At 47.6% G+C, this 12,640-nt stretch overlaps 2 protein-coding genes across 11 annotated transcripts in view; one reads left to right on the top strand and one right to left on the bottom strand.

The window, feature by feature from the left end:
- The window catches only part of LOC127943360 (rootletin), a 23,538-nt gene extending 18,235 nt beyond the window's left edge, over nucleotides 1–5,303 (top strand). For 6 of the 8 annotated variants that reach the window (XM_052539754.1, XM_052539757.1, XM_052539750.1 and 3 more), the window contains exons 35-37: nucleotides 799–930; nucleotides 1,020–1,061; nucleotides 1,314–5,303. In XM_052539754.1, the coding sequence (XP_052395714.1) occupies nucleotides 799–930; nucleotides 1,020–1,061; nucleotides 1,314–1,535 (396 nt within the window). In that variant the 3' untranslated portion in view covers nucleotides 1,536–5,303. The remainder of the gene's footprint in view (nucleotides 1–798; nucleotides 931–1,019; nucleotides 1,062–1,313) is intronic. The other 2 variants (XM_052539752.1, XM_052539753.1) reach the window with 1 other exon arrangement.
- On the bottom strand, nucleotides 5,153–12,640 carry mfap2 (microfibril associated protein 2). 3 transcript variants are annotated; one of them, XM_052539762.1, is made up of 9 exons: nucleotides 12,537–12,640; nucleotides 11,349–11,390; nucleotides 7,446–7,511; nucleotides 7,330–7,359; nucleotides 7,202–7,258; nucleotides 7,072–7,113; nucleotides 6,477–6,564; nucleotides 6,251–6,324; nucleotides 5,153–6,166 (listed from the first exon to the last, which is right to left on the bottom strand). In XM_052539762.1, exons 2-9 carry the CDS (start codon nucleotides 11,383–11,385, stop codon nucleotides 6,063–6,065), a joined length of 498 nt encoding a protein of 165 aa, XP_052395722.1. In that variant the 5' UTR covers nucleotides 11,386–11,390; nucleotides 12,537–12,640; the 3' UTR covers nucleotides 5,153–6,062. The 3 variants fall into 3 exon arrangements, with proteins under 3 accessions (XP_052395722.1, XP_052395721.1, XP_052395724.1); XM_052539761.1 differs by lacking the exon at nucleotides 12,537–12,640 and adding an exon at nucleotides 11,693–11,819; XM_052539764.1 differs by lacking the exon at nucleotides 7,202–7,258.

Genomic DNA, 12,640 nt, shown 5'->3' with positions numbered 1-12,640 from the left:
GTCTGTCTGTCTGTCTCTGTCTGTCTGTGTCTCTCTGTCTGTCAGTCTGTCTCTGTCTATGTCTGTCTCTCTGTCTGTCTCTGTCTGTCTGTGTCAGTCTGTCTCTGTCTGTGTGTCTGTGTCTCTGTCTCTCTGTCTGTCTCTCTGTCTGTGTCTGTATGTCTGTCTGTGTCAGTCTGTGTCTGTCTGTCTGTCTGTCTCTGTCTGTCTGTATGTGTCTCTGTGTCTGTGTCTCTGTCTGTCTGTCTGTGTTTCTCTGTCTGTGTCTCTGTCTGTCTGTCTGTGTCTTTCTCTGTCTCTGTCTGTCTGTCTGTGTCTGTCTCTCTGTCTGTGTCTCTCTGTCTGTCTATCTGTGTCTGTCTCTGTCTGTCTCTGTCTGTGTCTGTCTTTCTGTCTGTGTCTCTGTCTGTTTGTCTGTGTCTGTCTTTCTGTCTATCTGTGTCTGTGTCTCTGTCTGTCTGTGTCTCTGTCTGTCTCTGTCTGTCTGCGTCAGTCTGTCTCTGTCTGTGTCTGTCTTTCTGTCTGTGTCTCTGTCTGTTTGTCTGTGTCTGTCTTTCTGTCTATCTGTGTCTGTGTCTCTGTCTGTCTGTGTCTCTGTCTGTCTCTGTCTGTGTCAGTCTGTCTCTGTCAGTCTGTCTGTGTCTGTCTGTGTCTGTCTGTCTGTCTCTGTCAGTCTGTCTGTCTGTGTGTCTGTATGTATGTCTGTGTCTGTCTGTCTGTGTCTCTGTCAGTCTGTCTGTGTCTGTCTGTCTGCAGGCCGTGTCTGAACACAGTGTTCATGATCTCTTCCCTCGTCAGGTGGAGCGTCAGAAGCTGAAGACAGAGGAGAGCAGCATGCGTCTGTGTGTGGAGAAGGGTCGGCTGGATCGCTCGCTCAACACCGTGGAACAGGAGCTGCAGGACGCACAGAGACAGATCGTGCTGCTGCAGGTACACTATTATCAGCTCGCTCACATGCTAACGCTAACATCAGCTGTGTCATCCTATAATGTGTGTGTGGTGTTTCTCATCGCTGTAAGGAAGAGTTGTGCGGCGTCAAACAGAAGATTGCGTTGTGTCTGGTGAGTAAAGGCCTGTTCACACCAAGAACGATGACGATATGTATATTAGTATCAATAGTTACAACAAGAACTATATTAGAGTTTGCACGAAACGTCGTTCTGGAGGTGATTCTGATGATAAGGTTATCATCACTGTTGCGGTGTAGTTATGTGGGGTGTGAGCGGGTCGTGTTTGTGTTTAGAGCGCTTCGTAGAGCAGCAGCATCACAGACGTCCAGTCTCCGTCACACGTGTGTTGTGTGTGTGTCTCAGGCTCAGCTGGAGGAGCTGGAGCAGAGTCACAGCGGCAGCGAGGACGTCCAGCGGGAGGCGGAGCGGCTCAGGGTCAGTCAGAGGGAGGCGGAGCGGACGCTAGCGGCCCGAGAGAGAGCACACCGGCAGCGGGTCAGGGGTCTGGAGGAGCAGGTGTCCACACTGAAGGAGCAGCTCCAGCAGGAGATCCGCCGCAGGACGCCCGCGCTCACAGCCAGCTGATACACACACACACACACACACACACACTCCCGCGCTCACAGCCAGCTGATACACACACACACACACACACACACACACACTCACACACACTCCCGCGCTCACAGCCAGCTGATACTCACACACACACACACTCACACACACACACACACACACTCCCGCGCTCACAGCCAGCTGATACACACACACTCACACACACACACACTCCCGCGCTCACAGCCAGCTGATACACACACACACACACACACACACACACACTCACACACACTCCCGCGCTCACAGCCAGCTGATACTCACACACACACACACTCACACACACACACACACACACTCCCGCGCTCACAGCCAGCTGATACACACACACTCACACACACACACACACCCGCGCTCACAGCCAGCTGATACTCACACACACACACACACACACACTCCCGCGCTCACAGCCAGCTGATACACACACACACACACACACACACACACACTCACACACACTCCCGCGCTCACAGCCAGCTGATACTCACACACACACACACTCACACACACACACACACACACTCCCGCGCTCACAGCCAGCTGATACACACACACTCACACACACACACACTCCCGCGCTCACAGCCAGCTGATACACACACACACACACACACACACACACACTCCCGCACTCACAGCCAGCTGATACACACACACACACACACACACACACACACTCCCGCACTCACAGCCAGCTGATACACACACACACACACACACACACACACACTCCCGCACTCACAGCCAGCTGATACTCACACACACACACACACACACACACACACACACACACACACACACTCCCGCACTCACAGCCAGCTGATACACACACACACACACACACACACACACACACACACACACACACACACTCCCGCACTCACAGCCAGCTGATACTCACACACACACACACACACACACACACACACACACACACACACACTCCCGCACTCACAGCCAGCTGATACTCACACACACACACACACACACACACACACACACTCCCGCACTCACAGCCAGCTGATACACACACACACACACACACACACACACTCCCGCACTCACAGCCAGCTGATACACACACACACACACACACACACACACACTCCCGCACTCACAGCCAGCTGATACTCACACACACACACACACACACACACACACACACTCCCGCACTCACAGCCAGCTGATACACACACACACACACACACACACACACTCCCGCGCTCACAGCCAGCTGATACACACACACACACACACACACACACACACTCCCGCACTCACAGCCAGCTGATACTCACACACACACACACACTCCCGCGCTCACAGCCAGCTGATACTCACACACACACACACACTCCCGCGCTCACAGCCAGCTGATACACACACACACACACACACACACACACACACACACACACACACACACACTCCCGCGCTCACAGCCAGCTGATACACACACACACACACACTCCCGCACTCACAGCCAGCTGATACACACACACACACACACACACACACTCCCGCACTCACAGCCAGCTGATACTCACACACACACACACACACACACTCCCGCGCTCACAGCCAGCTGATACTCACACACACACACACACACACACACACACACACTCCCGCGCTCACAGCCAGCTGATACACACACACACACACACACACACTCCCGCGCTCACAGCCAGCTGATACTCACACACACACACACACACACACACACACACTCCCGCGCTCACAGCCAGCTGATACACACACACACACACTCCCGCGCTCACAGCCAGCTGATACTCACACACACACACACACACACACTCCCGCGCTCACAGCCAGCTGATACACACACACACACACACACACACACACACTCCCGCGCTCACAGCCAGCTGATACACACACACACACACACACTCCCGCGCTCACAGCCAGCTGATACTCACACACACACACACACACACACACACACACACACTCCCGCGCTCACAGCCAGCTGATACACACACACACACACACACACACTCCCGCGCTCACAGCCAGCTGATACTCACACACACACACACACACACACACTCCCGCGCTCACAGCCAGCTGATACACACCCACACACACACACACACACACACACAGCCAGCTGATACTCACACACACACACACACACACACTCCCGCGCTCACAGCCAGCTGATACACACCCACACACACACACACACACTCCCGCGCTCACAGCCAGCTGATACTCACACACACACACACACACACACACTCCCGCGCTCACAGCCAGCTGATACACACACACACACACACACTCCCGCGCTCACAGCCAGCTGATACACACACACACACACACACACACACTCCCGCGCTCACAGCCAGCTGATACACACACACACACACACACTCCCGCGCTCACAGCCAGCTGACACACACACACACACACACACACTCCCGCGCTCACAGCCAGCTGATACACACACACACACACACACACACACTCCCGCGCTCACAGCCAGCTGATACACACACACACATACACACACTCACTCACACACACACACACACACACTCTGCAGGTATTTCACCTGTCTTAGAAACGTGTTCATATGTTTACTGGAAGCTTGTTTCTGACACAAAAAGGTAATTGTGACTTTTTAATCACACAATTTGGATTTTGTTTACCGCATTATTGTGAGATATAAACTCAGAATTTTTAGTTTTTCTTGCAGTTTTTGAGATACAAATAGAAAAGATATAGAATCAGAACTTTTTATTAATTCTGATTTTCTAAAGGAGGTTATATCTCACAATACGCTGAAATGCAAGAAGAATGGTCAGAATCATTAGCTAAAATGTCACAATTATCATTTGTATTGTATTGTGTGGTGGAAACGAGCTTTCACAAACAGCAGTCAGCATCTGAAGAGGATCAAAACCTTTCATCAAAGTCGTCCTTAACCCTAAACCAAACCCGTTCTTATCCTGGGAATACTGTGATGAACGGGGTTTGATCCACTTTAATGTTGTCTCCTGTGAATCTTATAAAGCCGTCCAGAATACTCCAGAGGACTAGTTTCCCCAAAACCAAAAGAAAAAGGTATTTTGTTTAGAGAAAGGCAAGCTACTTTTAGGACCAATTTGTTATTTTTAACCATGTGACTTTATTATAATGAGAATTAAGCACAGTTTATTCTAATAATTGATGTTACTGTAATGAGTTTTCCACACACATACTTGAGTCATATTTATAGTTCATGTGAATTCGATTCGGTAGCTGATTCTTTTTATTTTTATATATATCTGGAGCAATTGAACTGTAATGTTTATTAATGTGTAATGCAGTAATGTCACTATAATGATTGATTAATCAGTGATGAACCTGACTTATTCCATTCAGTCTGGCAGACGGAAAACTGTAAACATGGAAACTTGTCTTTCCATGAACTAATATACTCCAGAAATGGACTGAGGAGTTTTTCGTTCAAGTTTACATTTATGGTCCATACAGAAAAACGAAATCCTGACTGTTTTATTACCGTTCTTTGTTTACCGTACTGAACTGATCGATCGGTGAGACACTAGACTGCAAACTATATCAAAGATCGTTATTTTAATTCATTTTCACAAGCAGTAATGTTAAGGTGCAGGATACATAGAGTTCAGCCAGAAGCAAAGAAAACATGTGGAGCGATGGCTTTGTGTAGTTACTAAGAAACCCATTAAAAAGGCATTTTAACTGATAGCGTTTGTCTCAGTCTTGTTATACACATTAGAAAGCTTTCATGTTTATAGACTCTGCATTTAAATGTACAGAAAGAAAATGTTTATTACATTGCATCAATGGTTTGGATCAGCTAATATTACAGTAAATGCTGACGTCTGTGTTCAGTAGCGTTCCTCGTGTGATTGATGACCGATCAGTGCTTACAGGTCTTGACCTCTGACCTCTGACCTGAGATCAGGAGTCTGGGTTCAGTGTAACTCACCCCAAGACACATAAACAAGTAAACGACGACGACGACGACGAGCAGTGATAATACAAACCGCTGTGTAACAGATACAATAATAGCACCAGTGGAGACAGTCATCCAAACCAGAGATTATTACAGTTAATATCAGTTTACAGGAGCTCAGCTCGTACACATGTTACAGGAAGAACATTTGTTCATAACTTTGAGTGAGATGCTGGAGGAGTATAGGAAGAGCTTTAGGTCTGAAACACACGTTACACAAGTACACAAACACAAGGGGGCGCTAGATTAGCGCAAACAGTCTTCTATAACTATTAGTTAAGCTAGTTAAACTATTGATGTTTATAGCAGCTGCTTGACTAATGCCACAGACATCTGAGGTTAAACTGACGTTAGGAAACGGCTCCGCGTTAGCATTGTGTCTGCACACTTGCGTAGAGGTTTTCATCGTAAAGCTGTAGTTGCAGTGTGTGTCCGCGTCTGAAAGGCGGTACCTGTGTGTGTGTGTGTGTGTGTGTGTGTGTGTGTGTTTAGCAGGATCCGCAGCTCTTAGCACAGCTGCCCCCCATCGCCCCACACTGGCCACTGACTGCAACTACACCGCAGCGAGAAAACTGATCTCGACACAGATCCGCTGCAGAGAGACAGACAAGACGTTATATATCTGTATTCACGGGAGGAGCGCGGTGAAGCGACACACACACACACACACACTCACCTCTCAGCAGCTCCTCGTGAGCGCACACGGTCCTCACACAGATCTCCTTATTAATCACATAAACCCTGCGCAGACTGAAAACAACAATAAAACACACATCTTACATGAGAAATGTTGAACTGGTAACCAGATGAAATAGAAGTACCACTAAACTAGAAATACTATCAGATGAAGCCGTGTGTGTGTGTGTGTGTGTGTGTGTGTGTGTGTGTGTGTGTGTGCTGACCTGTAGAAGCAGATGCTGTTGAGACACTGTTTGCACGGCTGATGGACAGAATAGAGACGAGTGCAGGGATACTGTTCCTCACGACAGTCTGAAATGTGAGTGATGCATTATTATTATATAGACATGAGTCATCTGCACACATTCACAACATTAGATGAAGTCTGGTTTGATCATAAATCAGAAAATACTGTCAACAAGCAAAACACACACATTCACCATGTTTTAGGAGTGAAGTGTTGTATAAATCAGTGTGAATGAAATAAGAACAAACCTTCAGAATATAGGAATAAAACAAAACAAAAGAATGAAATCTACAGATGCAAATAGACAAGTGTAGAATATTAATAACACCATTGTGTGTTTGATCCACTTGCCCTTCAGTCCTTTATTAATCACCTCAGTGTTCTTATCAACTAAAACCATTACAATAGTTGTTGGTTGAAATAAAGAATAAGTAAAATCAAATCTAAATATTAGATGAACTTCAGAAATTTTTGAAAATTAGAATTGTTTAACTAACCAAATTAGCTAAAGTACTGAAATGATTAAAACTAAAACAGAAATGAAAATAAACACAAAGATGTCAAAAGTATACCCAGCGGTCCAGGTTCTGTCGGCTCCGTCTGAAGCTCCACCACTGGAATAAAAACAGGTTTCTATTAGTCTTACACTTTAAAAATGAAACAATAAAGATGACATGAACAGTAAGAGAGACGAGAGAGGACCGGTCTGTCCTGGTCCTGAGGTCTGAGCTTGTGAACCCTGCTGAGAAACGGCCGGATCTGAAGAGGAGCGAAACAGCTCAGAATATGAACACACACACACACAGAGCTGAGGAGTGAGGGACACTTACAGTAGATGGAGTCATAATTGATGCCGTTATCTGACCAGATCAAACACACACAACACATCATTAATATCTGAGCTTCATTAACAGACTTCACTGACAGACAGAATCCAGCGACTCACCAAAGTTAGGGTCTGGATAATCATCATAGTTCTGTTCCTGAGTCTGAGTCTGAGCCAGAACCAGCGCTGCAGAACAACACACACCAGAGAGAGAGTGAGTGTGTGAGCGCGAGTGTGTATCTACGTGTGTGTGTCAGTGAGTGTACGTGTTCGAGTGAGTGTGATTCAATATGATGGTGTGTGTGAGTGAGTTTACGTGAGTGTGAGTGAGTGTGTGTTCAAGTGAGTGTATGCATGAGTTAGTGTGAGTGTATGTGTGCGAGAGTGAGTGTACATGAATTTACGTGTGTGTGTGTGTGTCAGCGAGTGTGCGAGTGAGTCTGACTGTGAGTCAATATGAGGGTGTGTGTGAATATGAGTATGTGCGAGTGAGTTTACGTGAGTGTGTGTGTTCGAGTGAGTGTGTGTGTGCAAAAGTAAAAGTGTATGTGTGCGAGAGTGTGAGTGAGTGTATGCGTGAGTGTGTGAATGTGAGTATGTGTGTGAATGTGAGTGTATGTGTGCAAGAGTGTGTATGCGTGTGGGAGTGCGAGAGTGAATGTATGCGTGTGAGTGAGTGTGTGTTCGAGTGAGTGTATGTGTGCGAGAGTGTGAATGTGAGTATGTGTGCAAGAGTGTGTATGCGTGTGAGAGTGAATGTGAGTGTGTGTGAATGTTAGTGTATGTGTGCAAGTTCACGTGTTCGAGTGAGTGTGTGTGTGCGAGAGTGAATGTGTGTGTGTGTGCAAGAGTGTGAATGTGAGTGTATGTGTGCAAGAGTGAGTGTATGCGTGCAAGAGTGAGTCTGAGTGTATATGTGCGAGAATGAGTGTATGTGTGTGAGAGTGTGAATGTGAGTGTGTGTGCAAGAGTGTGAATGTGAGTGTATGTGTTGCGAGAGTGAGTGTGAGTGTATGTGTGCGAGAGTGAGTGTATGCGTGCGAGTGAATGTGAGTGTATGTGTGCGAGAGTGAGTGTGAGTGTTTGTGTGCGAGAGTGAATGTGAGTGTATGTGTGCGAGAGTGAATGTGAGTATGCATGTGAGAGTGAGTGTGAGTGTATGTGTGCGAGAGTGAGTGTGAGTGTATGTGTGCAAGTGTGGGAGAGTGTATGTGTGCGAGAGTGTGTGTGAGTGTATGTGTGCGAGAGTGAGTGTGAGTGTATGTGTGCGAGAGTGTGTGTGAGTGTATGTGTGCGAGAGTGTGTGTGATTGTATGTGTGTGAGTGTATGTGTGCGAGAGTGTGCGTGAGTGTATGTGTGCGATAGTGTGCGTGAGTGTATGTGTGCGAGAGTGAGCGTGAGTGTAAGTGTGCGTGAGTGTATGTGTGCGAGAGTGTGAGTGTATGTGTGCGAGAGTGTGTGTGAGTGTGTGTGTGCGAGAGTGAGCGTGAGTGTATGTGTGCGAGAGTGTGCGTGAGTTTATGTGTGCGAGAGTGAGCGTGAGTGTATGTGTGCGAGAGTGAGCGTTAGTGTATGTGTCCGAGAGTGAGCGTGAGTGTATGTGTGCGAGAGTGTGCGTGAGTGTATGTGTGCGAGAGTGTGCGTGAGTGTATGTGTGCGAGAATGTGCGTGAGTGTATGTGTGCGAGAGTGTGCGTGAGTGTATGTGTGCGAGAGTGTGCGTGAGTGTATGTGTGCGAGAGTGAGCGTGAGTGTATGTGTGCGAGAGTGAGCGTGAGTGTGTGTGTGCGAGAGTGTGAGTGTGTGTGTGCGAGAGTGAGCGTGAGTGTATGTGTGCGAGAGTGTGCGTGAGTGTGTGTGCGAGAGTGTGCGTGAGTGTATGTGTGCGAGAGTGAGTGTTAGTGTATGTGTGCGAGAGTGTGTGTGAGTGTATGTGTGCGAGAGTGTGCGTGAGTGTATGTGTCCGAGAGTGAGCGTGAGTGTATGTGTGCGAGAGTGTGCGTGAGTGTATGTGTCCGAGAGTGAGTGTGAGTGTATGTGTCCGAGAGTGAGTGTATGTGTGCGAGAGTGTGCGTGAGTGTATTTGTGCGAGAGTGTGCGTGAGTGTATGTGTGCGAGAGTGTGCGTGAGTGTATGTGTGCGAGAGTGAGCGTGAGTGTATGTGTGCGAGAGTGAGCGTGAGTGTGTGTGTGCGAGAGCGTGAGTGTGTGTGTGCGAGAGCGTGTGCGAGAGTGTGTGTGAGAGTGTGTGTGAGTGTATGTGTGTGAGAGTGTGCGTGAGTGTATGTGTGCGAGAGTGAGCGTGAGTGTATGTGTGCGAGAGTGAGCGTGAGTGTATGTGTGCGAGAGTGTGCGTGAGTGTATGTGTGCGAGAGTGTGCGTGAGTGTATGTGTGCGTGAGTGTATGTGTGCGAGAGTGAGTGTATGTGTGCGAGAGTGTGTGTGAGTGTATGTGTCCGAGAGTGAGTGTGAGTGTATGTGTGCGAGAGTGAGTGTGAGTGTATGTGTGCGAGAGTGAGTGTGAGTGTATGTGTGCGAGAGTGAGTGTGAGTGTATGTGTGCGAGAGTGAGTGTGAGTGTATGTGTGCGAGAGTGAGTGTGAGTGTATGTGTGCGAGAGTGAGTGTGAGTGTATGTGTGCGAGAGTGTGCGTGTATGTGTGCGAGAGCGTGAGTGTGTGTGTGCGAGAGCGTGTGCGAGAGTGTGTGTGAGAGTGTGTGTGAGTGTATGTGTGCGAGAGTGAGTGTGAGTGTATGTGTGCGAGAGTGAGTGTGAGTGTATGTGTGCGAGAGTGAGTGTGAGTGTATGTGTGCGAGAGTGAGTGTGAGTGTATGTGTGCGAGAGTGAGTGTGAGTGTATGTGTGCGAGAGTGTGCGTGTATGTGTGCGAGAGTGTGCGTGAGTGTATGTGTGCGTGAGTGTATGTGTGCGAGAGTGTGCGTGAGTGTATGTGTGCGAGAGTGTGCGTGAGTGTATGTGTGCGAGAGTGAGCGTGAGTGTATGTGTGCGAGAGTGTGCGTGAGTGTGTGTGCGAGAGTGTGCGTGAGTGTATGTGTGCGAGAGTGAGCGTGAGTGTATGTGTGCGAGAGTGTGTGTGAGTGTATGTGTGCGAGAGTGTGTGTGAGTGTATGTGTCCGAGAGTGAGTGTGAGTGTATGTGTGCGAGAGTGAGTGTGAGTGTATGTGTGCGAGAGTGAGTGTGAGTGTATGTGTGCGAGAGTGAGTGTGAGTGTATGTGTGCGAGAGTGTGTGTGAGTGTATGTGTCCGAGAGTGAGTGTGAGTGTATGTGTGCGAGAGTGAGTGTGAGTGTATGTGTGCGAGAGTGAGTGTGTGTGTGTATGTGTGCGAGAGTGAGTGTGAGTGTATGTGTGCGAGAGTGAGTGTGTGTATGTGTGCGAGAGTGAGTGTGAGTGTATGAGTGCGAGAGTGTGTGTGAGTGTATGTGTGCGAGTGTGTGTGAGTGTATGTGTGCGAGAGTGAGTGTGAGTGTACGTGTGCGAGAGTGTACGTGTGCGAGAGTGTGTGTGAGTGTATGTGTGCGAGAGTGAGTTTGAGTGTATGTGTGCGAGAGTGTGTGTGAGTGTATGTGTGCGAGAGTGAGTGTGAGTGTGTGTGTGCGAGAGTGTGTGTGTGCGAGAGTGTGTGTGTGCGAGAGTGTGTGTGAGTGTATGGGAGGCCGTTTGAGACTAAACCAATTCAAAACTTGCGATACACATTGAATCACTTGCGTGTACATGTAAATTTGCATATACCCTGTAATCGCATGTAAGAGAGCATAAACATTTTCAGTGTGTCCAGAAGTCGTTTTATTGCAACCGGAAGTTTAGTTCATTTGGAAACAGAAGCGCGGTTTATGCAAAGAATTTCTATGTAACCGCATGGCTTTCATATATATGCACAGATAGTGTTTCATGTGTACGAGCAAGTGATTCAATGTGCATCGCAAGTTTTGAATGGGTTTTATCTCAAACGGCCTCCCATATGTATGTGTGTGTGTGTGTGTGTGTGTGTGTGTGTGTGTCTCACCTGGCACTGACAGCAGTAGCAGGTAACAGAGTTTCATGTTGTCTGTAGAAACAAACCAGAGACAGAAATTGATTTATAGTTTCTGTTCATAATTCTAATTCATTCTGTTTAATAAACATGTATCTATCTATCTATCTATCTATCTATCTGTCTGTCTATCAGTCTATCTATCTATCTATCTATCTATCTGTCTGTCTATCCCGCTGTGGCCTCGAGACTCCTGCACTCAAAGAATGTACTAGTTTCTTTCTTCTGCTTTTCTTCTTTTCTCAGAAAGACCCTCGTGCCGCCGCAAACATTCCTGTCTGTTTCTCGGCTCTTTTCCTAGAAGCCATTTTCTGTACCGTTAGTTTCCCTTTTTCTTCTCCTCCGTCTCTCTCTCTCTCTCTCTCTCTCTCTCTCTGTCTGTCTGTTTCTTGCTCTCATTTCTTCTGACCCCCAGTGAGACGAGGTCATTATACAGGAGGAAAGACATTCAGACAGAGAGAGACAGACAGACGCTCCCATTAAAGTCTTACTTTTTCAGCTTATAAAATCAAACCATGAATCGTCACACAGATATTGATCTTTTTAACAGAAACACACACGCTCAGTGTAAATACAGTCTCTGTGTGTGTGTGTGTGTGTGTTGGGGGAGGGTCTTGAGGGGGTTTAATGACTCCCAGATGTGAGCTCTAGCATATGCTTCACACACACTGAGGAATGTCTGCACACACACACACACACACTCATGTGTTCTGCTCTCTTCATTAACTCTCATCTGTCTCATTAAAATATAACAGACTTTGTTCATTTCTCTTTTAAAGACTCTAGCTGCTGTGACCCTCTCTCTCTGTGTGTGTGTGTGTGTGTGTGTGTGTGTATGTTTTGTCATTTGCCCCTGGCTGTAATTCTGCCCTTCCTCCACCAAAAGAGCAGAAGCCCCCAACAGACCCCATGTCGTCCACAGTTAACTGGAAACAGTCGAAGGGTCCATTAAGGAATGTCTTTCAGATGAGAAGAGGAACTCATGCACTAACTGAACTCATTAACTCTGTAGAACTGTAAACTCTGTTCACACAACAAGCTTCATTTGCACCTACATCAAACTATGAGTCAGAGGACATGCAGACACGCGTAAAACATGCAGATGTGGGACTTAAAAACCCGTACATATATATATAGAACATAGAGAATGAATGTGCTCACCTTTAATTCAGTGCTTTATTCCTCGAGTGATGCTCAGATCTCAGCGTGTCTGAAGTTTCAGCTTCGCCCCGCCTCTGACTCCGCCCATCGCCCCCAGGCCCCGC

The sequence above is a fragment of the Carassius gibelio genome, chromosome A22 (genome assembly GCF_023724105.1).
Source record: "Carassius gibelio isolate Cgi1373 ecotype wild population from Czech Republic chromosome A22, carGib1.2-hapl.c, whole genome shotgun sequence".
NCBI classification, from domain to species: domain Eukaryota; kingdom Metazoa; phylum Chordata; class Actinopteri; order Cypriniformes; family Cyprinidae; genus Carassius; species Carassius gibelio.
This window is presented reverse-complemented; position numbering and strand designations above follow the sequence as displayed.

Excerpts from the sequence above, each read along its gene's own strand:
- mfap2 (XM_052539761.1), bottom strand. The coding sequence starts at position 11,804 with ATGACCTCGTCTCACTGGGGGTCAGAAGAAATGAGAGCAAGAAACAGA. Across the intron at positions 11,391-11,692 it reads AAGAAAAAGGGAAACTAACG|ACAACATGAAACTCTGTTAC; the intron begins GTACAGAAAATG and ends TTGTTTCTACAG. Across the intron at positions 7,114-7,201 it reads CTCAGGACCAGGACAGACCG|TGGTGGAGCTTCAGACGGAG; the intron begins GTCCTCTCTCGT and ends TTTTTATTCCAG.